Source organism: Fusarium verticillioides, chromosome 5 (assembly GCF_000149555.1).
Source record: "Fusarium verticillioides 7600 chromosome 5, whole genome shotgun sequence".
Taxonomy (NCBI): Eukaryota; Fungi; Ascomycota; class Sordariomycetes; order Hypocreales; family Nectriaceae; genus Fusarium; species Fusarium verticillioides.
This window is the reverse complement of record NC_031679.1, coordinates 2,520,541-2,546,372: the sequence shown is the minus strand read 5'-3', so window position 1 is coordinate 2,546,372 and position 25,832 is coordinate 2,520,541. Positions and strand designations below refer to the sequence as shown.

At 50.0% G+C, this 25,832-nt stretch overlaps 8 protein-coding genes across 25 annotated transcripts; 5 read left to right on the top strand and 3 right to left on the bottom strand.

The window, feature by feature from the left end:
• Positions 1 to 780: 780 nt before the first annotated feature.
• FVEG_02598 (hypothetical protein) lies at positions 781 to 2,818 on the bottom strand. The gene is made up of 3 exons (XM_018889952.1): positions 2,398 to 2,818; positions 2,184 to 2,332; positions 781 to 2,107 (listed from the first exon to the last, which is right to left on the bottom strand). The coding sequence occupies exons 1-3, from the start codon at positions 2,499 to 2,501 to the stop codon at positions 1,014 to 1,016; spliced, it is 1,347 nt and encodes a 448-aa protein (XP_018746197.1). The 5' UTR covers positions 2,502 to 2,818; the 3' UTR covers positions 781 to 1,013.
• Positions 2,819 to 3,852: 1,034 nt separating this feature from the next.
• On the top strand, positions 3,853 to 7,805 carry FVEG_02599 (hypothetical protein). Of its 2 annotated transcripts, XM_018889953.1 has the most exons (3): positions 3,853 to 4,729; positions 5,068 to 5,092; positions 5,170 to 7,805. In XM_018889953.1, exons 1-3 carry the CDS (start codon positions 4,560 to 4,562, stop codon positions 7,462 to 7,464), a joined length of 2,490 nt encoding a protein of 829 aa, XP_018746198.1. In that variant the 5' UTR covers positions 3,853 to 4,559; the 3' UTR covers positions 7,465 to 7,805. The 2 variants fall into 2 exon arrangements, with proteins under 2 accessions (XP_018746198.1, XP_018746199.1); XM_018889954.1 differs by lacking the exon at positions 3,853 to 4,729 and having other exon boundaries at positions 4,925 to 5,092.
• Positions 7,526 to 11,438, bottom strand: FVEG_02600 (hypothetical protein). 8 transcript variants are annotated; one of them, XM_018889961.1, is made up of 5 exons: positions 11,118 to 11,438; positions 10,170 to 11,058; positions 9,686 to 10,114; positions 8,293 to 9,632; positions 7,526 to 8,238 (listed from the first exon to the last, which is right to left on the bottom strand). In XM_018889961.1, exons 4-5 carry the CDS (start codon positions 8,917 to 8,919, stop codon positions 7,834 to 7,836), a joined length of 1,032 nt encoding a protein of 343 aa, XP_018746206.1. In that variant the 5' UTR covers positions 8,920 to 9,632; positions 9,686 to 10,114; positions 10,170 to 11,058; positions 11,118 to 11,438; the 3' UTR covers positions 7,526 to 7,833. The 8 variants fall into 8 exon arrangements, with proteins under 8 accessions (XP_018746206.1, XP_018746205.1, XP_018746203.1 ...); XM_018889960.1 differs by having other exon boundaries at positions 8,293 to 9,141; positions 9,212 to 10,114; positions 10,170 to 11,438; XM_018889958.1 differs by having other exon boundaries at positions 10,170 to 11,438.
• Positions 9,640 to 11,489, top strand: FVEG_02601 (hypothetical protein). Of its 4 annotated transcripts, XM_018889966.1 has the most exons (4): positions 9,640 to 9,989; positions 10,047 to 10,141; positions 10,194 to 10,988; positions 11,045 to 11,489. In XM_018889966.1, the coding sequence occupies exons 3-4, from the start codon at positions 10,397 to 10,399 to the stop codon at positions 11,233 to 11,235; spliced, it is 783 nt and encodes a 260-aa protein (XP_018746211.1). In that variant the 5' UTR covers positions 9,640 to 9,989; positions 10,047 to 10,141; positions 10,194 to 10,396; the 3' UTR covers positions 11,236 to 11,489. The 4 variants fall into 4 exon arrangements, with proteins under 4 accessions (XP_018746211.1, XP_018746210.1, XP_018746209.1 ...); XM_018889965.1 differs by having other exon boundaries at positions 10,047 to 10,988; XM_018889964.1 differs by having other exon boundaries at positions 9,640 to 10,141.
• Positions 11,490 to 13,226: 1,737 nt separating this feature from the next.
• On the top strand, positions 13,227 to 16,958 carry FVEG_02602 (hypothetical protein; the record flags this gene model as incomplete). Its single annotated transcript, XM_018889967.1, has 4 exons — positions 13,227 to 13,714; positions 13,987 to 14,122; positions 15,030 to 15,248; positions 15,300 to 16,958. 4 exons carry the CDS (start codon positions 13,227 to 13,229, stop codon positions 16,956 to 16,958), a joined length of 2,502 nt encoding a protein of 833 aa, XP_018746212.1.
• A 464-nt stretch (positions 16,959 to 17,422) lies between these two features.
• FVEG_02603 (hypothetical protein) lies at positions 17,423 to 19,730 on the top strand. Its single transcript, XM_018889968.1, has one exon. The coding sequence runs from the start codon at positions 17,737 to 17,739 to the stop codon at positions 19,669 to 19,671; it is 1,935 nt and encodes a 644-aa protein (XP_018746213.1). The 5' UTR covers positions 17,423 to 17,736; the 3' UTR covers positions 19,672 to 19,730.
• A 1,772-nt stretch (positions 19,731 to 21,502) lies between these two features.
• FVEG_02604 (hypothetical protein) lies at positions 21,503 to 25,589 on the top strand. 6 transcript variants are annotated; one of them, XM_018889973.1, is made up of 4 exons: positions 21,503 to 22,243; positions 22,298 to 22,485; positions 22,899 to 23,591; positions 23,657 to 25,564. In XM_018889973.1, exons 3-4 carry the CDS (start codon positions 23,459 to 23,461, stop codon positions 24,064 to 24,066), a joined length of 543 nt encoding a protein of 180 aa, XP_018746218.1. In that variant the 5' UTR covers positions 21,503 to 22,243; positions 22,298 to 22,485; positions 22,899 to 23,458; the 3' UTR covers positions 24,067 to 25,564. The 6 variants fall into 6 exon arrangements, with proteins under 6 accessions (XP_018746218.1, XP_018746215.1, XP_018746217.1 ...); XM_018889974.1 differs by having other exon boundaries at positions 21,988 to 22,243; positions 22,298 to 22,519; XM_018889970.1 differs by having other exon boundaries at positions 22,298 to 23,591; positions 23,657 to 25,589.
• On the bottom strand, positions 23,391 to 25,799 carry FVEG_02605 (hydroxyisourate hydrolase). 2 transcript variants are annotated; one of them, XM_018889976.1, is made up of 2 exons: positions 24,081 to 25,799; positions 23,391 to 24,028 (listed from the first exon to the last, which is right to left on the bottom strand). In XM_018889976.1, the coding sequence occupies exon 1, from the start codon at positions 25,044 to 25,046 to the stop codon at positions 24,612 to 24,614; it is 435 nt and encodes a 144-aa protein (XP_018746221.1). In that variant the 5' UTR covers positions 25,047 to 25,799; the 3' UTR covers positions 23,391 to 24,028; positions 24,081 to 24,611. The 2 variants fall into 2 exon arrangements, with proteins under 2 accessions (XP_018746221.1, XP_018746220.1); XM_018889975.1 differs by having other exon boundaries at positions 23,391 to 25,799.
• Positions 25,800 to 25,832: the final 33 nt, after the last annotated feature.

Sequence of the window (25,832 nt, the reverse complement as noted above, 5' to 3'; positions counted from 1 at the left end):
CCTCGGTAGACTGGCCAGCGGGGGGTCAATCAGTGAACTAGATTTCTTCAACGTGATGGATCTTGTTGCCATCTCGGTATGCTTTAACGCGAGATGCCGGTGGGGAACCCCAACTAAAATGGGAGAAATGCTGCTGAAATCTTTCAAGTCAACTAGCCAAGAATTGATTGATATGGAGGGCTATGGGCCATTTTCAACAGTAAAATCTCATTTTTAGTGGATGGCTTGAGGCAGAGCCTACACACCAACTGAAGACAAGGGTGATGGTATCATGAGTCTGATACATTCAATATAATGGCATCTAATGTATGTGATTCCCTCTGTGATACCAGTGCCCACATATCCCCGAAAGCTCAGACCAATGGCTCTTTACTGGAGCCTGGGGAAGGTAATTACTGGCCGTTCAGTATCGTGAGGGTTCCATTGTGGGTTTTCGTAACGGCCACCGTCTCGAGGTGGCGTTGAAAGCCTAACGGTCACCGTTTGACTCCCCAAGAAAGGATCTCACGATCAAGTGTCGGCGACCTCAACGTCGCGTCTATCCTGGTGCCGTGGGGCGTGTACACACTTCTCAAGTGGAGAGCGGCACGTTTATTAAGATCGTGTATGCTCCTCTGGGTCATCTCATGGGACTCATAATTATGGAGGTTTCATTTTGGTCGATCGTTGACATCGCTAGCCTCCGCACGGCGAGAAGCTGTTGTTTCCTTGCAATGATTCACTACATCTAGAACGATAGAAGCGCTCCAAACCTGTTATCAGATCCATATTAAGCAAAGACTCGAATTTTCTTCTTCAATCTACTTCATTTGAAACATCTAAAACCGCAATGGAGAACCATGCAAATTGCCAAACGTCATCTATATCCAAATAACAACAATACCATAGCGATGTATAGTTTCCTTCCTTTCAACACACCTACCTCTCATGCAGCCGCAAAAACAAAACCACAACCACAACCATAGCCACAGCCACAAATCCAGGACTGAGACATGATAGTATAACAATCGCTTTTAAGAAGTTGTTGATGTTGCAAGGTTCTCTACCTTGGCAGCGAGGGCCTCAATCGTTCCGTTGGGCTTACTGGATTCCTCGCTTGACTTGCTCTCACTTTCCTGAGAAGGCGCCAAAGATTGTACCTGAGGCACCTTGAATAGATAATCACTAGGGATGAGCTTGGCTCTAGCTGCTGGGTTGATAGTTAACCCGAAACCCGGCTTGTCCAGGTCAGCGGTGGTAAGGAAGCCCTTCGTGGGGATGGGCTCGTCGGTAAAGAGGTCTCCAAACACGGGCAACACGCTGCGGCCGTCGGGAGAGTTGGCCAAGTACTCCTGGAAGGGGGTGTTGGGCTGGGAGATCTGGAAGTGGTAGCTATAAGGTCCGCTCGCGTGAGGAACGACCGGAATATCGTAGGCGGCAGCCAAAGCAGCGACCTTCAGAAGCTCAGTCAAACCGCCGAGCCACATAACATCAGGCTGGATAATATCGAGATTGCGGCCCTCGACGAGTTTGCGGAAACCGTATCGTGAGTACTCGTGCTCACCAGTTGTGAACTTGACAGTAGGATGGGCCCGCTTGATGAGTGCAAAGCCATCAGTGTCATCAGGGGACAGGCATTCCTCCCACCAGTTGATGTTGAGATCGAGACAAGCCTTGACAAGCTCAATTGTGTACGTGACGTTAAGACTCATGTAGCAGTCGACCATGATGGGGAAATCGGGACCAACAGCTTCACGGTGCTTTCGCAAAAACTCGACATTCTTTCGCAGACCCTCATGGCCATCGTCAGGGCAGAAGGGTAGAGGAACCTTGGCCCCCCAGAAACCCATGGATTTGGCAGCTGTGGGCTCAGGGCCAGTGCAGTAGAAGTCGAGGCGCTCCTTGGTAGCACCACCAATGAGACGGTACACGGGCTCATTGCGAACCTTTCCAATCAGATCCCACAGAGCGAGATCGATGACTGAGATGATGGCAATGGGGAGACCCTTGCGGCCATAGAACATGGAAGCTCGGTACATCTGCTCGAAAAGAAGGTTGGTGTTGCGGGGGTCGGCACCGATGAGGAAACGCTCGAAGTGCTCGTGAACAAGCCAGCATGCGGGAGGGCCTATTGGCAAATGTTAGGCACTGTGAAGGGCCTCGAGTCACTGTGCCATTGGCTTGACACAGGGGTCCAAACTCACCTCCAAAACCAGTTGCAAAACCAACTGTGCCGTCTGTAGCTTCAATCTCGACGAGGAACGATCCGAGAACGTTGATGCCCCAGCTAGTACGTGACTTCTTGTACTTCTCCCATTTTGAAGCTGGTGTTGAGATATCGCTGTCGATGAGCCTGCAAATAGAATGTGAGTAATGCGATCGAGACCAGGTATGCAGAGGCAGGGTGAGCGAGCGTACCAGTGGCCACCCTTGACGTTGTGATAATCACCACCTGATCCAACACCACCGATGATGAATGACCTTACGGCCTTGATCTTGGGGAAATCCTTAACAGACGTCATTGCGAACAGTCCAAGAGAAGTCAATAGATTGAAATGAATTGTGTGATATGCGCAGAGTCACTCCTCAGAAGGTGCGCAGTGAGCTCTGACGAAGGCGTTGAATGAAGAAGAAAACAGGATGGCTACGAGCTGGGGATGGGCTTATTTACAAAGGATGCACTTGTGGCACTACAAGCTGGGCTGGAAAACACAATTGCAACCGATCGCGGATCATGGAACACAGGAGCCAATGGCTATGGTCGCGAAGCTCATGACTGAGTGGCCAGTAAGTCTTGTGATAGCATTCCGAGGGCAGAGGCCGGCAAAACGTGCGCCGGAATCCCCCTCTGGCAAAGCAGATATCGGGTTAAGATGCACCGAAGTTGGTGTTGATGATGGAACCTTCCCCAATTACAGGGTCATCTCCATATTTTCTCGGTCCTCGTCGGGGTTCCACAAGACTTGAGGGCAGGTAACCTTAGGCCATGATGGCGTACTCAAGTAGCTCAGAGGCGGCTCACAGGTACCTAGGTTCCCAACTTTCACCTTGGGTTGATTTTTCTGAGGCAATTGGAAGTTGTGAGCTTTTTTTCTTCTATCTTCTTTCTGTGTGGGGGGTTTGCCTTTGAGCTCTTGTTGATCCCCATGACTACCTGCAGTCATACCTGAAGTCTACCTATGTATGTTAGCTGTTGCTAGACCCAATCTCGCATCCACTGGAGGCTCTTGAAAGCCGAACCCGGTCTTTGCGGGGTGGCAAGGTAAGGTAAGTAGTGAAGGCATGTGGAGAGGACATAATTACGTTACATAGCAGCTTGGGTAAGGTAAAAAGAAAAACCAGCCATGGATCGAAAGCGATCAAGATTATATTTATAAAGGTATACCTTGGACACTTCTGTCTCGCCGCAAATATGTTCCCTGCCATCTGTATCCTGATGGATGCTAGCTCTGTCAAGGCCATTGAGCCTGATATAGGTTGACATGCTCAACAACAGTGACCGCTTCTGAGGCTGAACAGAACAATCCTGCACTGACATGGGTGAAGCATGTGCTACATCCGGTCTGGGGCAATGAATTCGGCAAATGATCCACTTGTGTATCTCATTCCACGAATCAGATTATACCGCTTCTTTCATTTCCCCGCCTCAACCCCTTGAGGAAAGAGCTTGTGAGGGTGAAGACTAAGGTAAGTTGAGGCAGGAAGGTTTGGGCAGGTACGCGTGTGGTGGAGATCAGTTCCTTCTCTCCGCATTGCTTGAAAGTTTATGCCCATCCTAGGTAGGTAGGTTACCTAAGTTGGATATCCTGTTGCATGTGCAAGCAAACTGTGTCTCTCTCCTTACCTCACCACCTTTGATCTCCGGCTCCCGTCATTATCAAACCAAATCAATACCCTAAAGAGTCTCTCATAGTTGTGTTGCAACTCCTGATAATTTATTCATTCAGCGGCTCTGGCCAACGGAAGTACACCGACGAAACCGAGTTCTGGCTGTTTGTTTAGCCCGGAGTCCACCTCGGCCCACCTCAAATTGGTCCGGTCATCACGGCACCACTTCCCATCCGTCCGAGGCACAAAGCCAGCAGAAAGCGAGGAGGAAAGCGAGAAAAAACAGGTGATAGGCAAAAGGGAACAGAGCTACTCATAAATAGGTAGGTAATATTAACAGCGAGCATTCGTGCCTTTCGGTAATTCGCGGTATTGGTCAAAATCTTTTGCATTACCCGGACAATAACTCCCCAGCTGTAGCCCAGGTCCTACACCCATTCTCTTAGTACTTAGTACGGGACAGGCCTATTTATCCTCGGGCGATCATTCTCCTGATCCCGCTGCCCATTATCCCGGATCGCGAGGTCCCCTTTGCAACGAACGCGGACTCATCGTTCGCGCGCATACTTGCTATCCGTCATCTCGTGGCATGCTTGCTTTGCCTGAGCTTACCCCTGTTATTCGGCCTCATTATTGTCGACGCTCACACGACCGCTGGTGAGCTCGTTCTTGCATCGTACCGACTCACGAACAGCGGCAAGGGCTCTGGGGGAAAGGGAACCCAAAGCCCAACATCTTACTTACTCTAAGCCATGCAGAACGGGGCCAGCAAAATGTCGGGCGAGGGCTCGGTTGGAAATCGCCCGCCCTCTACAGAAGCAGACAGTGATGAAGCCAACCAATTCCCTAGCGAGGATGAAGACCACGGCGACCACGAAACACTCTGTCGTAATGGGAAGAGAAAGCGTCCTGTCTCAGTTTCGTAAGTGCAGCTTTCTACTCGTCTCCGTTCGCTTCCTCTACATACTTTGTCAATCGTACCTTGCTTGGCCTTGCACTCTCGTTAAGTGCATGTCTTGATTTCCTTTTGTCCTCTTGTTAATAAGTCCATGATTTGATAATCATGTTGGAGTCTTATCTACATTTCTTGTACTCCCTTATCAACACCATGCCACCATCTGACGCCGCTTCATCGCCTCATGCTCCATGCTCCCCGCCCTCACAAAATCTCAACTACTATACCACATTACAAATACAATCCACCTTGTCCTCAAATATACAGGTTGTCGCCGACACCGAGACTAACAATATTGTGCCCAGATGTGAGCTATGTAAGCAAAGAAAGGTATGCCCTCCGTGACACGATCTTGTCTCTTGGTGTTTTGCTTATGTCAATCAATGCTGATTCTTCTCACCTGGCAGGTCAAGTGTGATCGTGGACAACCATCGTGCGGCTGGTGTACCCGCAATGGCGCTATATGCGAATATAAAGAACGCAAGAAGCCTGGTTTAAGAGCGGGCTATGGTCGCGAGCTTGAGCAGCGCCTCGACAAGCTCGAGGAGATATTGCGCTCCCATGCTGAGATTCTCCATGGCAACTTGGCATCCAACACAAATCCCGCCTTAGCTGCCAGTATTCGGCATAGTAACCCAAGTCTTCCGAGCGACCAAGGAACTCCACGGGATACTCACCCAAACCTCCTCCGACCTTCAGAACCAGTCCGCACACCTCAAACCGATCCTGCCATGTTTGGTCAGAAGGCGCCCAGCTCCAATTTTGCCCCGAGCACACAGAGTCTCGATTTCAACGTTTCTCATACACCTAGAATGAACGATGGTTACCAGAGTCAGAACCAGGCGTCGATGTCAGGTGTGGCAGCATCTTCCCAGTTATCACCCATGCAACATGCCGCTGTCACTCAAGACTATTACACGTCTGTACAACCCACCATTCATTCACCCACGGCCCCACTATCATCGGCTCCAGGCACATCGACCCCAGATCGAGATATGCCACCTTACGACCTTCTATATGCACTTGTTGATCTTTACTTCAAACATATCAATACCTGGTGCCCCATTTTGCACCGCAAAACAACTCTAGATAGCCTTTTTGGACCATCTGCCCTCGATGAAACAGATCGAGTTCTACTCCACGCCATAGTTGCAACCACAATGCGCTACTCGACGGACGCTAGGCTAACAGAGGAACGGCGAGAGCACTATCACCGAGTTTCCAAAGAACGCGTTCTCCTTTATGGCATGGAAAACTCTTCGGTCAAGGCGTTACAAGCTCTCGTTATCCTGGCTCTCGATCTTTGTGGGAGCAGTAACGGCCCACCAGGGTGGAATATCATGGCTTTGATCACTCGTTCTGTAGTACAGCTTGGTCTGGCTGTGGAAATCACCTCATCGACTGTTTCGCCTCACTACCTTTCAATATATACACTTCGGGCCATGACACTCTCGGAACCCAAGGATTTCATCGAGGAAGAGGCGAGACGGCGTCTATTTTGGATGATATATCTTCTGGACAGATATGCGACTCTTGCGACTGCTTTTGAATTTGCTCTGGACGACAAGGAGATTGACAGGACATTACCGTGCCGCGATGACTTGTGGATCAAGAATCGAAAGGTCGACACTCGATGGTTCAGCACCGACCTACACTCTGGTTCGCCCGGCCATGATATCGATCAGCCAGAGAACCTGGGTGCATTCGCCTACTACATCGAAATCCTCGGTATTCTCTCCAAGATACACAAGTTTCTTAAACAGCCAGTCGACATTAGTGCCTTGAGCGATGTGGAACAATGGCAGATGCGGTACAAGGAACTTGACAACATGCTGACATCCTGGAAGTTCAGTCTTCCTGGTGAATTTGGTAATATGGCAAAACTGTTCCATCCAGGGAGTAAAAGCATCAACTGCGCTTGGGTTATGCTTCATGCCACCTACCATACGGCCGTTATTCGCCTTCACTCGTCAGCTGCCTATCCTACAACGAGGTCACCCATATTCACTCCATCATATAGCGCGTCACAACGATGCCATGGTGCAGTTGAAAATGTGGCTGCCCTCGGGGAATTTGTTGTGAACAACGGGATGTTAGCAAAGCTGGGTCCACCATTTGCGTTTACTCTCTGGGTTTCGGCTCGTCTTCTCCTTGTTCATGGCTCAACAGTTGAACATAAACTTTCACCGCAGCTTCCGTTCTTCGTCGATAGTCTGCGTGAAATGGGCCGTTACTGGCCTGTTGCGGCACGATATTCCCAGTTGCTGCAAAGAGTCTTGGATGAGCATCACGATAGCGAGCGACAAGGTGACGGGATTACGCCCAGTTCAGTCAAAATCCTCTCTGATATGCGACGCACAGCATTTGACTTGGATTTCCTCATCTCGCGGCAGCCCAGGCAGCCTAGTGCTCTGAGTAGGTTACCAAGCGTCACACCCGCGAGGACACCGGCTCCCAACGAGCTTGAATATCTTGACGTGTTCGACTTTTTCAACGTACCTCGACTCCCTTTTGGGGGTGAGCATATTTCTGGCGCCAATGGAACACCGGCTCCTGGCGGAGCCGAGATGAGCGCGCCCAACGACAACGGAACGGGCTTGGGGGCGTCAAATGAGTTTAATATAACCAACTTCATGGTCGATGCCAACAGTGACTGGCTGTTCAAACAAGAGGGAGGACCCAAGTATATGGCAGCTACATAAAGCGCCGTTTCAGCATAAGCTTCTTGTTGTTCATCAGTATTGAAAGTCATTTTGAATTCTGGGCGGTTTTTAATTATCAGGATACCCTTTATTTCGGATATTAGCGGACTCCAAGTTGATAGCACGACAAGATGCTCTATGGTTACCCGTTGGAAACTTGTACATAAATTTGGAAGTGGCAATGTGGTGGACAAAGGTTGGAGCTAATAACGTCTACACGGCAAGTACTTAGGATTACGATTCACGGGTTATGACAAGAATAAAGAACAACTGAAAAGCGATAGGACGTTTATCCTGCCATAACAAGGATTTGAAACATATCGTGATATTTGCGATGAGATGTAACCTCTATGGACTTGCCCAGGTGCATCAGTTCTCGACTGCGGTCTGATAGGTATTGCCGGTGCAGTACATGACCCAACCATCAAGATTCATCTTCTTGATAACAGTACTGAAACCATCTGTACCCTTTGCCTTGCCCTTCTTCGAGCAAATGGCCTTGCGATCTGACTCCTTGACCTTGGGCGCGCTCTTGGGATATTCAATATTGAAAACAGGCTTCTTGGCCTTGATGAACTTGGCAAATGTCTCACACTCAGAGTACTCGACGCATTGCTCATTGACCGAGAACTGGACGAAGGGGAGAACAGAGGAGATGATATCGCCGGCGTTCTTGAGACCGGTGGACATATTGTACTTTGCAGCCTCTGCAGCGAGGAACCTGATATAGTCGATAGAGTCTTTCTTGGTCAGCTTGAGGCCATTGTCGTTTTGCTACGGCTCGTGTTAGTTCTTTTACGGACATCAAGAACAAGTGATACTACTTACATAACCATCGACGTTGTCGGGGTCAATAGCGTCACAACCCTTTTGAGCAGCAAGCTTGATGCGCTTCTTCATGATGTTGCGAACGTTGGTGCTTCTCAGATTGAGCCATTTCTCATCAGGCCAGCCGTCGAGAGTCTTGCCAAGATCGGCCTTCTTGAACTGGTTCTTGTCATCGCGCCAATCCTCCCATGATCCCGCGCTGAAGTAGCAGATGACCTTCTTGCCAGCCTTGTGTAGGGCTGCAAAGGTCTCGGCGTCGTTATCATAGAGATCCAAGTCGTAAATGCCAACGTTGGGCTTGAGATCCTTGGTGGAGCCGTCCTTGTTGAGCTTGATGGGCTTGAGGAGAACAATCTGCCATTGTGAGCCAACTTTGGGTTGCCAAAGACTGCTACGGGCTTTGAGATAGGGCTCTGTTGAATCGTCTGCCTCTGAGCTGGCGGTATCGTCGCTGTTGTTTCCTCCCTTTCCTCGAGTGAGGCCAACACCAAGTCCAACAGCCAGAGCGACGATGACTACAAGTGCCACGCCAACGGCAGTGAGTTTCTTCCAGAGTGGCCAGGATCGCTTTGTTTTTGTTACATGCGGCTTCTCTGAGGTCGCAGCCTCTGCTGCATTTGTCGCCATGACTGTGATGTGATTGCAATGCGAGTGCACGAGGACAGATGTGTTCTATCAACTGGCCACGGCTGCTGGCTCCAGCGAGGTTTTAAGGTAGGGGGAAATAAGCAAAGCTTCAATTTTACATGCCAGGCACCTGAGCTCTAAGCCTCATCCGGTCCATAAGCTGTCCAAGAGGGTTTCAAGAGTCAGGGCGGAGCAGAAATATTGCATGGATAAGACGGACTCCTGTCAGCACCAAGCCATTAGCCTAAGGCCTAGAACTAGCTGAGGGCCCAGTACAAGGTGCATTCCATACCGTTGCTATTTACAGGGCTTCGGGAGCACCCGAACGAGACAGAATTTGAGTTAGGTTGGCGATCTGCATCTGTTTTCTGCTGTTCATGTAGTAGTCTAAGTACCTATGTATAACACGCAAGACCACTGCCTTTGAAACATTCATTCCATCCCATCTCTCCTTTCTGGACTCGAGAACCCATCATCGGGGCCTAAAGCTCGGTGTAACACACACTTCACATTCTGCCATTTTCATCAACTCATGGAACATGATCCTTCAGCTCTTTAAAGTGTGTTTCGTCTAATTGGTAATCCCGGCTAGCACGGCATTATTACAGGCCAGAGGCCAGAGGCTTAGGCCACACAATTAAAGAGGCCGCTTAAATGGTACAATGAGATCAGTCTCAACATGGCTCAGCCCAGATCGTATATTAATTAAGTACCTATAGCCGTTAACTCTGATTCAGCCCCATAAATTGCGTAATACAGTGGTGACCTTAGAGCCCTGTAATTCCTTCTTTATCACTCTAGGCAAAGCATAGCCATGCCAGTGACTCGTCTGGTGTTGGCATCGATATCAGCCGACGCCTTTCTCATTTCATAGCCACCTCTCTTCAGAGAATGTCCATCTTGAGGTCCTGTTGATGCGCTTGCAAACCAACAACACCGTATGATGGACTCATGATGACAACAATCGCATTTAAAGGACTACACTCACTATACCAGGTCCATAAGTTTCCCTGAAATGGACGAATGCATAGCAAAGGTACTCCGTAAGCTAAGATAGGTAGTCTTGATAGGTGAGAAGTCTAGCTATTCGGCTGATGTTTTGCGCCAAACCACTAAAACACCATCAGATACCATGATGGCTTTCTTGTTGCAGAACGCTGAACTCGGGAGAAAGCAATTTCAACTTGTCCTTAGCCTGCAACCATAGATACTTTAGCCTAAGGTAGCTCGTCCAGATACACGATACTTACTATTCCCCGTTGACATCGGCCGAGATATAAACCTGAAAAGGAAACTCGGCGACCAAGACTCCGAAAAGGACAACAAAACATTAGAAACCGACGTAAGGTGACTATTGAGCATAAATATCATGGAAGAAGACAGGTTCTATGTATTCAGGTCCAGCTTCATAATTCTGCCCATGGTGGTTCCCAATTACGTTGAATAGTTGCCGTCAACAACGTATCTCATTGCCATCATGAAGACCACTTCCGCTGGATTCGTGTTGACTTCGACTGTGCTGGCTGGGCTCGCTCATGCAATTGGCATGGCACCGCCGCCGCCTGTTGAGCTTGTGCAGGGCTTCGACTGGAGGGACCCCTTTGCTCTCGATGCCATGGCCTCATTCCGACCTACCTGCGAGGCCAGGTCTCAGTTTGAAGCTCTCGAGTACACCCTCAAAGACTTGATGGAGCCTCCTCCCAAGGGGTTGAAGCCATGGTCGAAGGGTCTGAAGGCGGTCTTCGCTGATAAAGAATACCCTGGAGGATGGCTGGGTCTCGATCCTCACCTTGATGGCCGAAGTCTGCTGCTGATGAACTATGATCAAATCCCCCTCATGGTTCGCAGGTGGATTGAGCAACAGGAGCGGACTGACGGGAAGGGGAAGGCCCTCTTTGCGGTTCTTGAGAAGCCAAAGACCGACGAGGATGAGATCGAGCAAGTTGTCCAGTTCCCAGAGGCTGACAAGATCGATCGCGATAATGACAAGGACAAGGTTGTCATATTCGCACCTGGCGCCTTGTATGGGATCCTACCTCTGTGGACGGCAGAGACAAGTAAATGCGAGGGTATGCCTCCAGATCCAGCCAATCGATTGAAACAGTTGCTTACAGCGAAATAACAGATCAACTTGTCGACCTGAGCAAGTATAAGCCCAAGCCTTCAGATGGTGGGGTTGTTGGTTGGGTTATGCATACTAAACTCCAGAACAATAAGACGAAACTCGACATTAAAGTCCAGGCACTGAAGACGAAGGAAGTCAAGAGTGGTAAAGAACAAGACCAGGCAAAGTCTGCATCAAGAGAGGAGCTGTAGGGTAGGCATGGCTGGATATGGTACCACGCTCGATGCTGAAATGACTAGACTGCAAACCTTCAGTGCCCACGTACTTAATGTAGACGCTTTTGTGGTCTGCTTCTGTAGCCAAGTAATACTAGGTACCTAGTAAATAGAGGGATAGCTGCATAGAGGGTCTTGTGCCTGTCCTTGATGGACACCGATTTGCATTTGGCCTTGTGCATGCAGGAGAGGGAAGTACGTATCTATCACAACAAATAAACCTAAGGCACTAAAAAGCAATACCGGCCTAAATATCGGGCAGGCGTCAAGGTTTGTCTGTTCCTGCCTAGGTGGTGGTTGAGATAGATGTCACGGATAGGGATCATGCTGAGAGAGTACGATATTCACCTGTCATCATACTTACCTTACCTACTAACTAACATTGTCCTCGGGTGTTCTCACAAGGAAAAAAAACTTTGTGGGATGGGATATCTCCATTGACCGCTGTTCTGATCTACGACTCATCCAAGTACGGAGTATGTATGTATGTACATATACAGGGACAAATGATCCTGGTTTGGTTTGCTGGGCACCGATTATTCCTTCCGCGCACACCGCCTTTGGTGTCGTGTGTTTGATCGGATCGACGCCAGCTTCACGATGCAGGTTTGAGTTGTCATGATATGTATGGGTCTGTTTGTCATGAAGAGTCATTCAACTAATGCAGGAGGTTGCGGTGGCCATCGTATGAGAGCCCATGGAATGGAAAATTCTCTCAGGCGAACAAGAAAGCCATTGGGTATCATGCTTGAGGTTTATCACAGCGGCGAGCCAACCCTTGAACTCGAATGAATGAGGCTTTGGCGATATGCATCAATGCGATTTCTCCACCAACCTCTTCACAAGGTATTAAATTATCATCCAGTCCAACGTTGGAAAGCCCCATCGTTGTTCATGACGAGGTCTAGCTAGGCCAGGCACTCGTGGCAATGCGACCTTGCTAAGCTACCCCAGTATTGCATCCAATAGCTTCCGGTGACAGCGGAGCGTACAGTACGTACGTGCAACTTTTCAGATTGCGTTATATCTGAGAGGGCGGCTTCACAGGTCTGAAGAGCATGCGATGCATGATGATGATGATGAGAGAATATTCAACCGTCGTCAGCCACTATCACCGTGTTGATGTGCAGCGCGATGCTTGATGTTCTCCCGGATGCGGTTCGTTGCAGAAGTGAAGAAACCCACTAACTAGGTACCTAGGTAGGTAGCCAACCCGACCGCCAACAAACGCCATGACACAGTTTACATGTCGTCAGAGAAGTCCCCACAGCTCCCGTCTCGAACTGCAGCTACCTTACATGCCCACTCTGCAGATGCAGGACTGCATTTTGCATAGTACTTGTCATGCATCATCCATTCCATTCCGAATAGGTACTTCAGACTACCTGAACGCTGCGCATTTGGCTATCTTGAAAATCAGCATCAGAGTCAAAATCGAAAACATATTCAGTTGAAAGGGAAAACGTGAGATGATACGGTCGACAACGGCACCAAGTGAATGCCAGTGACAAAGATATATCCTCGTCAGCTACACCAGAACTGGAGGCTGGGTGACGAGAACAGCCTTACCGTTTGTCACTTCAGATCCATATGCGTTGTACATACAGGAGCAGTATCCGTACCTAGGTATTGAGCTTGGCTGATCCATCGAGACGCGCTCATGCCCAGGGAATCACAAGCTTTTCTCTTTCTTTGATATCCGATAACAGCCTCAATTATCTTGACCTTTCCGACTCGGGCTACGACTCATCTCTTCTTGTCGCTGCCTCTGTTCTACTATTGACTCTGTCTGTTGCATCTTCTCCTCCTCCTCCTACTCCTCTTGTTGCGCATCACCATCGATTTTGCTGGACAAAACCCAAACCAAAAACCCCCCACGTGCTCGTCTTTTGCTTCTTTCGTCAATATCCGTTTTCGACCTCATCCTCGTTACCAACCTATCTTTTCCGCTTTCGCAGACTCCTTCTATGAGCTTCTCTTATCTTCCTCACCATAAAACCAACCTTCTCACCGTATCTACCCTGCGTATCATTGCAATACTTGCCTTGTTCTGCATCCGGCGAAGCCATCCTCTCAAACCGCTTACAACCAATCCCTGCATCGATCGGTCCGGTCGAAGCGGTCTCAGCGCTCTCGATTTGTACCGTCTGTACCTTTTCCTCGTGTCGCTGGTACTCCCCCGTAGCCGCCAACAATCTTTAATTTCGCTCCAGTCCCCCCCAGCCTCGACCAACGCCAAACCGGACTTGTCCTGGTCTCTGCCCGTCCCATCAACGACTTGGACCTGGCTCTTTTCCCAACCCAACATCTCTCCCACAAACAAAACAAAATCTCACTTTACTTCTATACGCATTAAAGTTATCAACTCCCTGCTGCATTCTCTCGATCCCCTCGCGCAGATTCCACCACCGATTGCAACACAGATTCCAGTAATGGGCAGCTTCACTTTCAAGTGGTAAGTCGCAATTTGACATGTTGCGTTGCTATGAGGCGTTGCGATGGGCTGCCCCGACAAATTCATCGCGATAACTTCGACAATGTTCCGAGTCACACTTTGTCTGCCTCCGCACGAGACAAGTCAATTGAGCTCTGTCTCAAGAATTCACCTTGTCCCATGCGTGTGCCTCTTGAGGCTGCTTCATATTGCGGACTAGTCTAGCTGTTGCAGACCGTGACAGCTTTTATCCATGTCTGAGACACCCGACACTGACCCTAAGTTTTCCATAGGGAGCATCCCGCCGACGAGGTCTACGTGACAGGCACATTCGACAACTGGACCAAGAGCGTTCAGCTCGAGAAGGAGGGCAATGTGTTCTCCAAGACAGTCGACCTGAAGGAGCCCGAGGGCAAGATTTACTACAAGGTGCGTCAGCGTCAGCGAGCCTCGACCCGCAACCCCCAACAGCACCTCCCCTTTTCGATGTTCAATTTGCATTTGGCAATGGTTTGGTATAACACGAATTCTGCACTCTTCGCCAGCATTTGAGACAAAAATTCGCAGTTCTTGAGTCATATACAGATGGCGAGGAGAACCATTGGCATCAACAGCCAGCCTATTTTGCGCGTTTGCTTCTCCGTATTGCTCGAACGAGATGGACGAATAGCTGTTATGACCGTGCCGCCCAGGAATCCGTGCTTTTGCGCCCATTCGCTATCGCAATCTGCAGGGCTTTTTAAGCCTAAAGAGCTTGGAGGCGCAAGAGCGATGGCTGCCGTAATCCCAGCCCCCTGCCCATGGCTTTTTTTTCTTGCAAGTTTGCTTCGCTGCCAGGATCGGGGTCTGAACCCCTGGTTCATTTCCCTGCCTGTCATGTCATGGGTTCTCTGCGACCCATTAGCATCTCGCACCAGTCCCCAACCAAAACCCCTCCGCCGTTTAGTATGACGCAAGGCGACCACGATCGCGACAGTTCTGGAATGGAGTCTGCGAGCGGAGAGCGGTGGAAAGTCCGCTACACACAGCCCATGTCAATTCTCTGCCTGGTCATACCAGTAGAATTCTGTGGCGTCAGGCGACGATGTTGCGTCGCGCAGGGACAAAGTTCCCTCGTGCTGCCAAGGCGTCTTCAAGTCAGCGCTTGATTTGCTTGCGCGCTAGTGTGCCTGCGTTGCCGACCCGCTCTTGCTCTCAGCTCCCTCCTCCCTTTCGTCATCGCACCAGCTCATTAAACTCACTTCATCCCCTCTTTTGATTCTAATTGCCGCCCCTACACTCCTATATACTTGCCGCAAACACTGCAAAGTTCGTTGCTCACCAGTATTCTATCTAGTTCATTGTTGACGGTAATTGGATCATCAATCAATCAGCTCCCAACGAACCTGATCTCGAGGGTAACGTCAACAACTTCATCACTCCCGATCAACTCAACGCCGAAACTCCCGGCGCCGCTATACTTAACACTGTGACTCCTTCGTCTACAACCGCTGCGATGGCTGCCGAACAACCTATCGAGAACAAACCCACAGAGCAGAAGCCTCTGGGTGATGAGGTAACTATCGAGCATGTTACTAATAACGGCAATATACTGACTTCCGAGAAGCCTGCTCAAGACGAGAAATTGCCCCTCGAGACCCCTTCTGACATTCCTGGTGGCTTCCCCGCTACACCTGCCAACGAGCTCGACAAGGCCATTGGCATCAACCCTCTGCCCGCTTCTGAGGGCCCCGGAAACCCTATCAAGCTAGAGCCTGGCGAGAAGATCCCCGACTCCATCACCGCTCAAAGCACCGACAAATACGTCAAGCTCGATAAGGAATCGTACGAGAAGAGCGACGCTCTCCCTGGCATTGAGACCGAGCTCCCCCCCGTATCTTCCAACACTATTCCCGAATCCAGTCTGCCCATTATCGGCGCACAGGATGTTCTCATTAACTCCGCTGCTCCCACAGCTACTACTGCCGGCCTTGCTGCCGAGGTTCCGCTCGAATCCAACGGTGCCTTCGTCCCCGAGGTTGTAAGAGAGAGCCAGGAGAGGGCTGGCGCTGTTACTGAGGCCAGCACTGACCCTGCGGAGGTCAAGGAAAAGACCATGGTTGAGGAAGAGCTCAAGGGAACTGTGCCCGAGGCACCTGCTACCTCGGTAGGAACCGCTGGTGTTGGTACCGAGAAGTCTGAGAATACGCCAGACACTAGCCTCGCCGCCCTGGCCGCTACTGCGGGTGGTGCTGTGATTGCTGCTGGTCTTGCTGCCAAGGAGACAGTGGAGGAGAAGGCTGGCCCTGCGCTGAACAGCGCTGCTGACGCTATTACTGATACCGCCAACAAAAACTTACCCGATTCCGTCAAAGAGCAGCTTCCTGTTGCAGCCCAAGAGACCCTAGCCGCAAAGAACGAGGAGCAGATTCGACAGGAAGTGTCCCCTGAGGTCCCCGCCGAGGTTAAGGAATCTCTTGTCGAGGCCGGCAAGTCACCCGAAGCAGCTGCTAATACTGCCGCTGTTGAGGATAAGAAGGAGGTAGAGAATGAGCTTCTAAAGGAGGTCAAGCCTGTCACTGGCATTTATGACTCTGTTGTTGAACAACCTAAAGAGGAACCAAAGCAGGTATCTCCTGAGGTTCCTGTCGAGGTGAAGGACTCCATTGCGGAGGCTGGCAAGAGTCCCGAAGCTGCTGCCAACACTGAGGCCGTTGAGGAAAAGAGGCTTGTCGAAGCTGAGCTTCTCAGGGAAGTTAAGCCTGCTGCAACCATCGATGAAACCCCCAAGGTTGCTCCTGAAGTCCCCACCGAAGTCAAGGAGTCCATCGTGGAGTCCGGCGAGCGCCCCGAGGCTGCTGCTAGCACAGAAGCTGTCGAGAACAAAAAGGAGGTTGAAGCTCAGCTTCTCAAAGAGGCCGAGCCTGTTCCTGCTGTTGACGAGGCCAAGCCTCAGGAGACTGAGTCTGCTGTTCCCATTATTGCTGCCCCTGCTGCTGCTCCTCTTGAGACACAGGCTGTAGAAGCCAAGCGTGATGCTGAGCCTGTGACTAAGCCCGAGGAGCCAAAGACCGAGGCTAAGACAGAAACCCCGGCCGTTGGTAACGGCAGCTCAGCAACCGGCAATGGCACTACAGCAACAGGAAATGGCGCCAAGGCTACAGAGACCAAGGCCGACACGCCAGCCAACGGCAGCAGCTCGACGGCCAGCGGTGAAAAGAAGAAGAAGCACAACCGACTCAGCTCAATCTTCAGCAAGATCAAGCACAAGCTTTCCGACAAATAGATGAGAGAATGAGGCAACTTAGCTAATGTCGCAACGTTGTGGGGTCAGACACGTCTCATGGATTTTTGTTTTCTTGCGGTTGGTGTCTTCGTTTATCAATGATTCCCCTGGATCCATGAGCAAGAGGAGAGTGGTTGAGATCGCTGGAGGCGTAGATCTCTATCATATACCTAATTCATAGTCAGTTTTATGCCCATGCTTTTGAATTGATACCGGGCTTCATGTATGATAGCTTCTTATAGGCCAAAAGAAGGATATCTTTTTTGGATAAGTCTTTGAGAAGCTCTTATAGTCTGAAGTCATTCACAGTCGTCATGCTAAAATCACGTTACCTAAGGTACCTTGAGCCATTGTCAGTGAAGTCATGTGATACCGATTGAATGACTAACCATGCTCGTTATGTCAGCTTCCAACAGAAGCTGGTAACGCCATTCCCCTGCACGACCCAGCCGTCAACTCCGTCACGATTTGCCCCGCCAGTGACTCGCTCGATCCACCTCGATCCTCCATCCATCAACGGGGTCCGTCCTAGCTGGACCCCTTCGTGAACCCTCATTCGACTCTTTCCATCTCAATCACCTTCAAACACCACCTTGGGCTCATCCTATATCTCTCCAACAACACTCATTTCTCGGAATCACAACCTGTTGACGGCACCCGTGTGCAACTTGCATGCAATCCCAACCACTGGGGACGGAGTGCAATTCATCGCACGCTTTGATCAGTCCTTTGTCTCGCCGACCGTGGTTAGAGTCGCCCAGAAACCTTTGTTACGAAGATGAGCTCCTCTAGCTCAAACGTGGGAAAAACTGCCCCTGCACCGTCTAGTTCCACAGCCATCCAAGCAGCCCCGGCATTATCGAGCTTCGAATCGTCTCGTCGCCCATCACAGGCCGGCTCCTCGAACCCGCAATCGATGCCTCGCAAGTCACAAGGCGCCCGCAAACAACACCGGAGTCAGCGGCGACCTGGACTGGGTGACAGGTCAAATACTGGCCCAGATGATGAAGATGCTATGGCCGAACTAAGGGTCTTCAGAAACCCAAACAGCAGGCGGGGCCAAACCTCAATTACCCATCTACTCAACTACTCAATGCCACGGCCGGTACAGGATCATCATGCACATTCGAGATCTTATCGTAGAACTCCAACATGGGGACCAGGCTCCGGTTACCATGCAATCGACAAGGCTCGATACGTCCATGCCAACTACCGATTTATCCTCTCACCAGAAGGCACATACAACAAGCAAGCTACAGATGCCGACACGCACCTCGATTGGTCTCTTGTCATGCAAATCATTGCTTCAAGCGAGTCGCAAGGTTCATCATGCCCCATCTGTCTTTCAGAGCCTGTGGCGCCTCGCATGGCAAAATGCGGCCACATCTTTTGTCTACCCTGCCTCATTAGGTTTATGAACTCAATCTCGAGTGAAGATGAAACTAAGGGTCGCGGACCCAGGTGGAAAAAATGTCCCATTTGCGAAGATTCTATCTACATGCAAGATGTTCGGCCTGTAAGATTTTATGCTGGACAAGAAAGTCCTTTCCCCCGGATTGGTGACGACGTCGTACTGCGGTTAATGGCACGGAATGCAAACTCGACGATGGCCCTTCCACGAGAGAGTGGTGCCGAGGCGCTGTACTCACAGGATGACATTCCTTGGCACTTTGCTGCCAATGTCTTAGACTACGCTCGCATGATGAAAGGTACAGCTGATTATATGACAGCCCAGTTTGACGAGGAGATTGCTTCGCTGGGCCAACAAGCTAAGGAGGACGAGACCCTCTTCGGACAGACTGATGAATGGTCCCAAAAAGCGATTCGGGCTATCACAGTCGCGAAAGAGAAACTGGCTGGTCTTCAGGTTGCTGCAAGCCCAGCCACGCCGGCACAACCCTCTTCAGACGCCGACTTCTATTTTTACAGCTCCCCACCTCACCTATATCTCTCACCATTGGATATCCGCATCCTGAAGACCAAGTATGGCTCTTTTTCCTCGTTTCCTTCCACGCTACTCCCCCGCGTCGAGCATATCTCCACTGGCCATGTGGTCGATGACACAATGCGGCGAAGAGCAAAATATCTTGGCCACCTCCCACGTGGATGTGTCGTGAATTTTTTGGAGTGTGATTGGACCGACATCGTACCAGAAGAGACACTGCAATCGTTCGCAGGCGACATTGAGCGGAGAAGGAGACGTAACCGTGACAAAGAGACACAGGAAGAGCGGGAGCGCCTGCAAGCAGAGCGGCTCGAAGCCGCGAATCTGCGTAAGACTACTGGATATCAGAGGCTTCCTGAACCATTGGAGGAGGATAGGGCGCCTCGAATGGATATGGAGGATTTCCAACCATTGAGCGGGCACTCAGGCACCACGCCCCCGGATCCCCGACCAGGATTCGAGACATTAGCTGAAATGTCGACCAGCCCCTCGACACAAAGGACAGTCTGGGGCACGAGGGTGATTAATGGATCACCCGAGATAGCATCTGCACAACCCTTGAACGCCAATGACGGGTGGCTCAAAGATGAGGATCTGTTTGATACGACCGATCTGGCGATGCAGATACAGGCTATCGAAGCTGCGGAGAGCAATGCCAGTTCAAATACTGCCGCCGGAGTAGGAGGAAACGGCAGTAGTGCCGGGGGTAAGAAGAAGAAGAAACAGAAAATCACACTCATGAGCACTGGTGGCCGGAGAGGCAACTAGGATCGTTGTTGTTGCTTTCAATCTGAACATGTTTGAGGTCAATGGGTTCTTATGGCGTAGCATAATGGATCTGTCTCTTGAGTAACAGATGAAGTTAGGTATCAATACCAAATAGAATTCCCCAACATTTCAAGATGAATCCATCAAAAGCTTGGCTGAACAACCATCGGCCAACACCCACGTGACTTGTATTCATAACAAATGTGGGACAATATGGTATGGGGATCATCTCATAATGTTTCGACCAGCCTGCTTCCTCCATATGCATCATCTGCCCATCTACCAGTCTAATACATCTGCACCCAATGCCGATCAGAACTTCATTTGCAACATGAAACTCAGCATGGGGGCTGATAGTGCATGATCAGCGGAGGAGATCAAGTACATACATACTCTGTAGCATATGTACCGTCATAGTTGCTGGAGCAATTTCTCCACACGAGATCGACTAGACGCGGAATTGCCGATAACCGCAAACTTAAAGTCTACAAGTCTTCGGTACATACGTAAACAAACCTGGGTGATGGCATATGCGCATACACTCAATTCGGGGCGACTCGGCATACACTGTATGTTACATAGGTACATAACTTAAATCGGAACGAAACGTACCGCTTAACCGCTTGTACTGTAAGTATGTGTTAACGGGCAGGGCAGTTTCGTATCCTGTTTACGAGGTGCAACGCAACTCGATAGTCGGAAGTCAGTCAATGCCAAGGATACGGGCTGGCCTATCAAGTTGCAGCGCTGGTGTGGCATCCTTTACCCACACAGAGCCTCGAGTTCTTCGACGAAGGCCTGAAGGGCTGTGCCAGACAGGAGAGTTCGAATGTTGAAACCATACCATATTGTGCAAGTACTATTCGTCAAGGCTTTACGCTGTTAGAATGCCTTTGCGTAGCAGATCATACTTCACGGGGAATAAAAATTGCAAAGCCAACCGGAGTCGATTTTAGGACTTACGGTACAGCACCGTACGTGCTTGCTTGCTTTTGACCGACCTTCTGGAATAGGCACGTCGACTCGATGGTTAGCGGATTTCCTGTCGTTGGATGAATAAATGGTAGCCACCCGACCCTTCTTCGCAGCCAAGCAACCCCCCGCGATTTGTAACAAAGTACAAGTACGCGGTTAGGTAGTACTACCAGTAAGTCATGGCCCCAATCTTTTCTTTGCCCTATCAACACGATCAAGAGTGTTGTAAGTTGATCTTGTGCTGTATGAAAATGTCCCTAATAGAGCCTGAGTCAGGGGCCGGACGGAATAAAGGACTGAGATGAAATTGGGAGGGAGCCAATTCTCCATTGCCGTCCTGAAAAGTGTTTATAATTTGATATGATGTATGTCCATCCATCCATCTATATTAGCGGGAATGAGCGGGGTTACGGGGAGCTGGACCTAATTGATTAGGGGCCAAAGGTGTTATTAGAGCGATGTTGAAATTACATACAGAGCCCAGCGCCGGGAATACCTTAGCGACAACAGATATACGTACTTGTAGTGCGGGTACCTAGTCCGCTTCAGTATGATTGTACCTAGACTGGCCAAGACTTGATTCACGTGAATGCTGCGCCAAGCAAGAAGAGACGTATCGTTGTCAGTGAAAGGAGTCGACTACCTAGGTACCTACTCCGTAAGGTATCGGCGACCCCGCCATGGATCGAAATCGAGTGCCGTCCTGCCGTCTCTTACGAGTCTACCAATCCAGGCCTGACCTGAACAATGGGAAACGTATCCGTACTCTTCTGACACTCGACAATGAGCGGGCCCCCCTTGTGCCTTGGCCTTCAGCAGAACTGCTTGGCGAGCCACTAACACTACCTATTGCCTGCGAGACACCAGCCGGCTGAAGTCCAGCAGCTGCACGGTCCGTTTTGTCGTCATGTGTACTGGGGGCCTATCCTAGGCTGTTGGGGAAGAACGGAGAGAGGGGAACGGGAAACCGCTTGGTCGGCACGGAATCAGTGAGTGAACTGATGAATAACGATGCAGTATCAGAGACAGTTGGGCACATTAATAGTCTATCTAGGTGGGCAAAGCAGAGTAAGTATCTTGTGACGCTGACAAGACAGTCAACTGATTGATGGCTTATAAATGAGGCAGAATAGGTAGGTAGCCCAGTCAGATACGAAGCGGCAATGGAACTTGAGTTGCTCATCTCTCCGATGAGTTATCCATCGTTTCTCACTCAATCGATTCCTTTAGGATCTGACTACTGTGTCTTGTCTTATCCCTAGAGGCGCAGGATAAGCAGAACTCGACCCAATAATAAATAGGTAGGTAGGTAGGCATCTGCCCGCTGGCCAACGTCTCTCTCTACCTGCCAAAGTCTAAAGCCTTGGTCGTTGTGGCTAGGTAGGTACCTACCTACTTGTACGCTGCCGTCACGTCGCCCTTTTTGCCCAACAAATCATTCTCGCCAAGCGAGAGCAGCCAATTCTCGGCTGACGAACGACGACCCCACCCACCACTTACGGATAGACTACGTACTCTGTACAGAGCGCGCTAACGAAGCGCCTGAGCCTGGGCCGAGCCTCAAGCAGAAGCAACGCCACTTGACGCATCCATACTTGTACAAGCTGGAGCACAAACCGCCTGTACCCCGGATCACTAACACCACTGAAAGGGTCTACGGCTTTTATATTGTCGGGCGTAAATTGCGATACAACAGAGACGGTTCGACTAGCAAGTTCCCATTGTGCAGATCCTCAGCTACGTCGAGTTTCATTGTTTTATTTAGCCTTTGTGTGCCCATCAAATCCGTCTCTGGCTGGTGCTTGGTGATCAGAGACCTAAGACATTGTAAGACAAGAGGTGAGTTGTTCATTCACTCTTTGCCTTTGATTAGGTAGGTTGTTCACTCAACTTGTCTGTCTGTCTTTCGGAGTTTTACCTGCCTCTGGAACCACTCCACCAACCCTTGTCAATTACGCACTTTTGGCCCTTCTTCGCACCCCTGTCCTTCCTGTCATTGAGGACTTGCTCTCTCTGGGGCGCAGGCAAAGGGCCACTTTACCGCTGCTGCTCTCTTGGCCGGGCTTGGTTGTTCAACTGTCTCTCTTGGCTGAGGTGCCGAATAGCGAGAGCCAAGCCTCACGATTAAGCTCGACATTGGTCGCGCCGAAGATCCGATCAAACTCAGCGCTTGAGGAGGCTGTAGGCCAAGCAGTGACCAAGAAGAAGAAGAAGAAGAAGAAGAAGAAGCTAATCGTAATCATTCCATGTAGCTCATCATTCTGTGGACGCAATATAACCCTGTCTGGCCCCCCATCGCCCATCGCTCACTATCGCTCCTCTGCCCAAATCTCCTTCCTAGGAACCCCAGCAAACTTCAGCCCAGCTATTACAGACTTACAGCAGCTGTCTGTGCTAGACTACTTACTCCAAACTTGTCCCCTGCTGCTGGTTTAATTTGACCAAAAATCTTCCCGTCTTCTCTTCATTGAAGCGAAAGTGAAATCTCCTTTCTCTTCTTCAGTGACAGACCAACATAACATAACTACCTCGTTATCCTTTCTTTGCACTCTTCTCCACGGTGCTTTCTCTCTCAAGGTTACGTGCAACCGCTGAGGCTTTGCTCTGGCGGCGTCCGCTTACACCCACACACACGCACGCTCTCTCTTACGTCCGTCCATCTGAACTTGCCCCATGTGGTAATACAGCCACAGTCAACAAGAGTCGATGTAGTTCAAGGACTGAGCAAGATCGCTATCTTTTTTTTCTTCCTCTTTGTGATTTTCTCATCATAAACAAACAAACTCAAACTCAACTCTCGGTCGATCATCAAATGACTTCTCATTCCACACACTCCAAATCTACCGAAACAATGGCGGATACAATCACTACCACGAATACCGCCAAGCCTCGAAGGGAATCGAGAGAACCAAGAGACACAGGATTCCCTGAGCCCTTTAACAATGGTAAGGACCTATTTAGTCGACGCCCAACCACTGTAATGTAACATCTGTTGCTAACCATTTTATAGTCCGAAACACCACACTCCCACATCCTGATGCGGATCTTTCACCCAACGCTTGTCTCACTCAAGAAGATATCGATCCTGACCGGGCACTTATGCGAACTCGGCGATCTTTCCTTAGGAAGAAACGACGCACTCTCAACCATGGTCGTATCAACCCCACTTCGGAAGCCCTCTACAGTGTATTCTCCCTGGTTCAATCTGATGTTGGAGATAACGAGAGCGTCAGAGCCGGCAATCCATCCATGAACAGCTTCCGCCCTTCTACATCAAGCATCCGACTCTCCAAGGACGAGACCGATAGTCTCGCGTCTAGGAACACGAGGAGAGACGAAGAGAACACACCGCCAACTTCGCCCGACGTACCAACCCATCGCTCTAAGAAAGGATTTATGAGCAAGTTTCGGAGGAGTTAGAGGTGTTGTATAACCTTCCGAACAAACAGTGCAACACCTCACTCAGATCGGAACAATCATGACTTCTACAACGACGTATACGGCCGAACCTGATGACCCTGTGACGAACGCATCACCGATATGCTTTTCTTCCGGAAAAAAGTTTACTTTCTTTACTTTTCTTTTGTGGGTAGCGTGGCGTTTACCTGGATCATGGTTTCTTGATCGGCAAGGAAAAGTATCGCCTGGCAATCAGTGCAAATACTTGGATATTCAAGTCCCTCTGGTAGGGCAGAGACAGCAATGCCACTCATATAGCCAGTTGGTTTGGCTTGGAAGGAAGTAGCCGGCAGGGACACTCTTTTAAGAATTAATAAGTACCTTAGCTTCATCGCTATGATCGTAACATTGTCATCGTCTCTGTACTATCTTCATATCATACCAGTGGGGTTTCAGGATAAGGGTTCTAAAAATCGCTTTGGCATCGATTTTTCTCTCACGAGATAGTTACAGCCCCTGATTCTGGTCGTTCCGCTCCGTGTAGTACCAAGAATACTACCATCCATTTAGCTTCCACGGTAGGAAGTATAACTATAGGGGCTCAGCAGAAGGGGAACATGATACGTCTGTCCCTCGTCGACACGAAATTTCACCGTTACTTCAGGGAAGAAGGTGTTCTCTTCGCCAAAGTAAGCTCCCGTATCAAAACGCAGCGTCCATCGCGACGAACCCTGCCCCTTGCGGTCCTCAAGCACCTCAACGAGAGTCTGAAGAGGAGGCTCTCCAGCAGCATCCTCGGAAAGATACGGTAGCCAGGCTGTAACACGGCCATCGTCGTCGGTCATGGATTCGAAGGTGTTGGGTCGAGGTTGGGCAGCAGAGTGAGGGTTGATCGACGGCGGGATGGGGCCTTCAAGACGGACACGGATGCCACGAGCAGGGCGACCAGCCTGTGTATCAAGAACGTGGCACGTGATAGGGTCTTTGGTGTGAGAAGCCATCGTGATGGTTGAATTTGGTGTGCAAAGTGATTGATTGTGGTGTAGTCCAGGTGATAAGGTATGATCAGATACCTATTCGGCGAGGTTGACGTCAAGGTGGGGTAGGTGCAAGCTGACGGGAGCTTTGGATGGAGGTAGCTCAGTTACCTAGGTAGGCAGGATGCCTCTGCCTCCTGGAGCTTATAGGGCTGCGTACTTATAACCCAGAGAAGAGAGATCAAGGCCAGAATTGTGAAGGTATCTGAAGGGGGGGGGGGAATCGAACGGAAGTAAAAGGGTGACGTGAGTGAGGCAGTCAGGTCAGAGTTGGATTGTTTGCGGCTGCACAGCCTAAAGTACTTGGTGCAAAGAATCAGTGACTTCAGCTGAATGACTGACTACCTGATTACTACCACGTACCTCGCTATCTACCAAATGTAATCAAGGCCCAGTATTAAGTTCAAGCCATGGCTCTGTAGATAAGAAATTCATAGGAGATATATGACTGATAGTAATGGTATTATTGTGTATTACAGAAAGATTGGACTCAAGAACGAACCCCTCCGCGTGGCTCCGCACGCTTCACGCCGTTTGCCGGTACTTGAAGTCCTATCGCAAGGACGGAGCCGGCCCCGGAAAGGACACAACGACGCAATCAGTCAAATCGCCTGTAACAGAGCTTTAGCTCCTGTACGTACAGTAAGTAGCAACATGGTCCTAGCTAACTTGGGTGCTATACAACAACTATAGTATCGTACGTATCCTGACGGCTTGTTCAAGTCAACTTTATTCCCTACCTTACAGTTG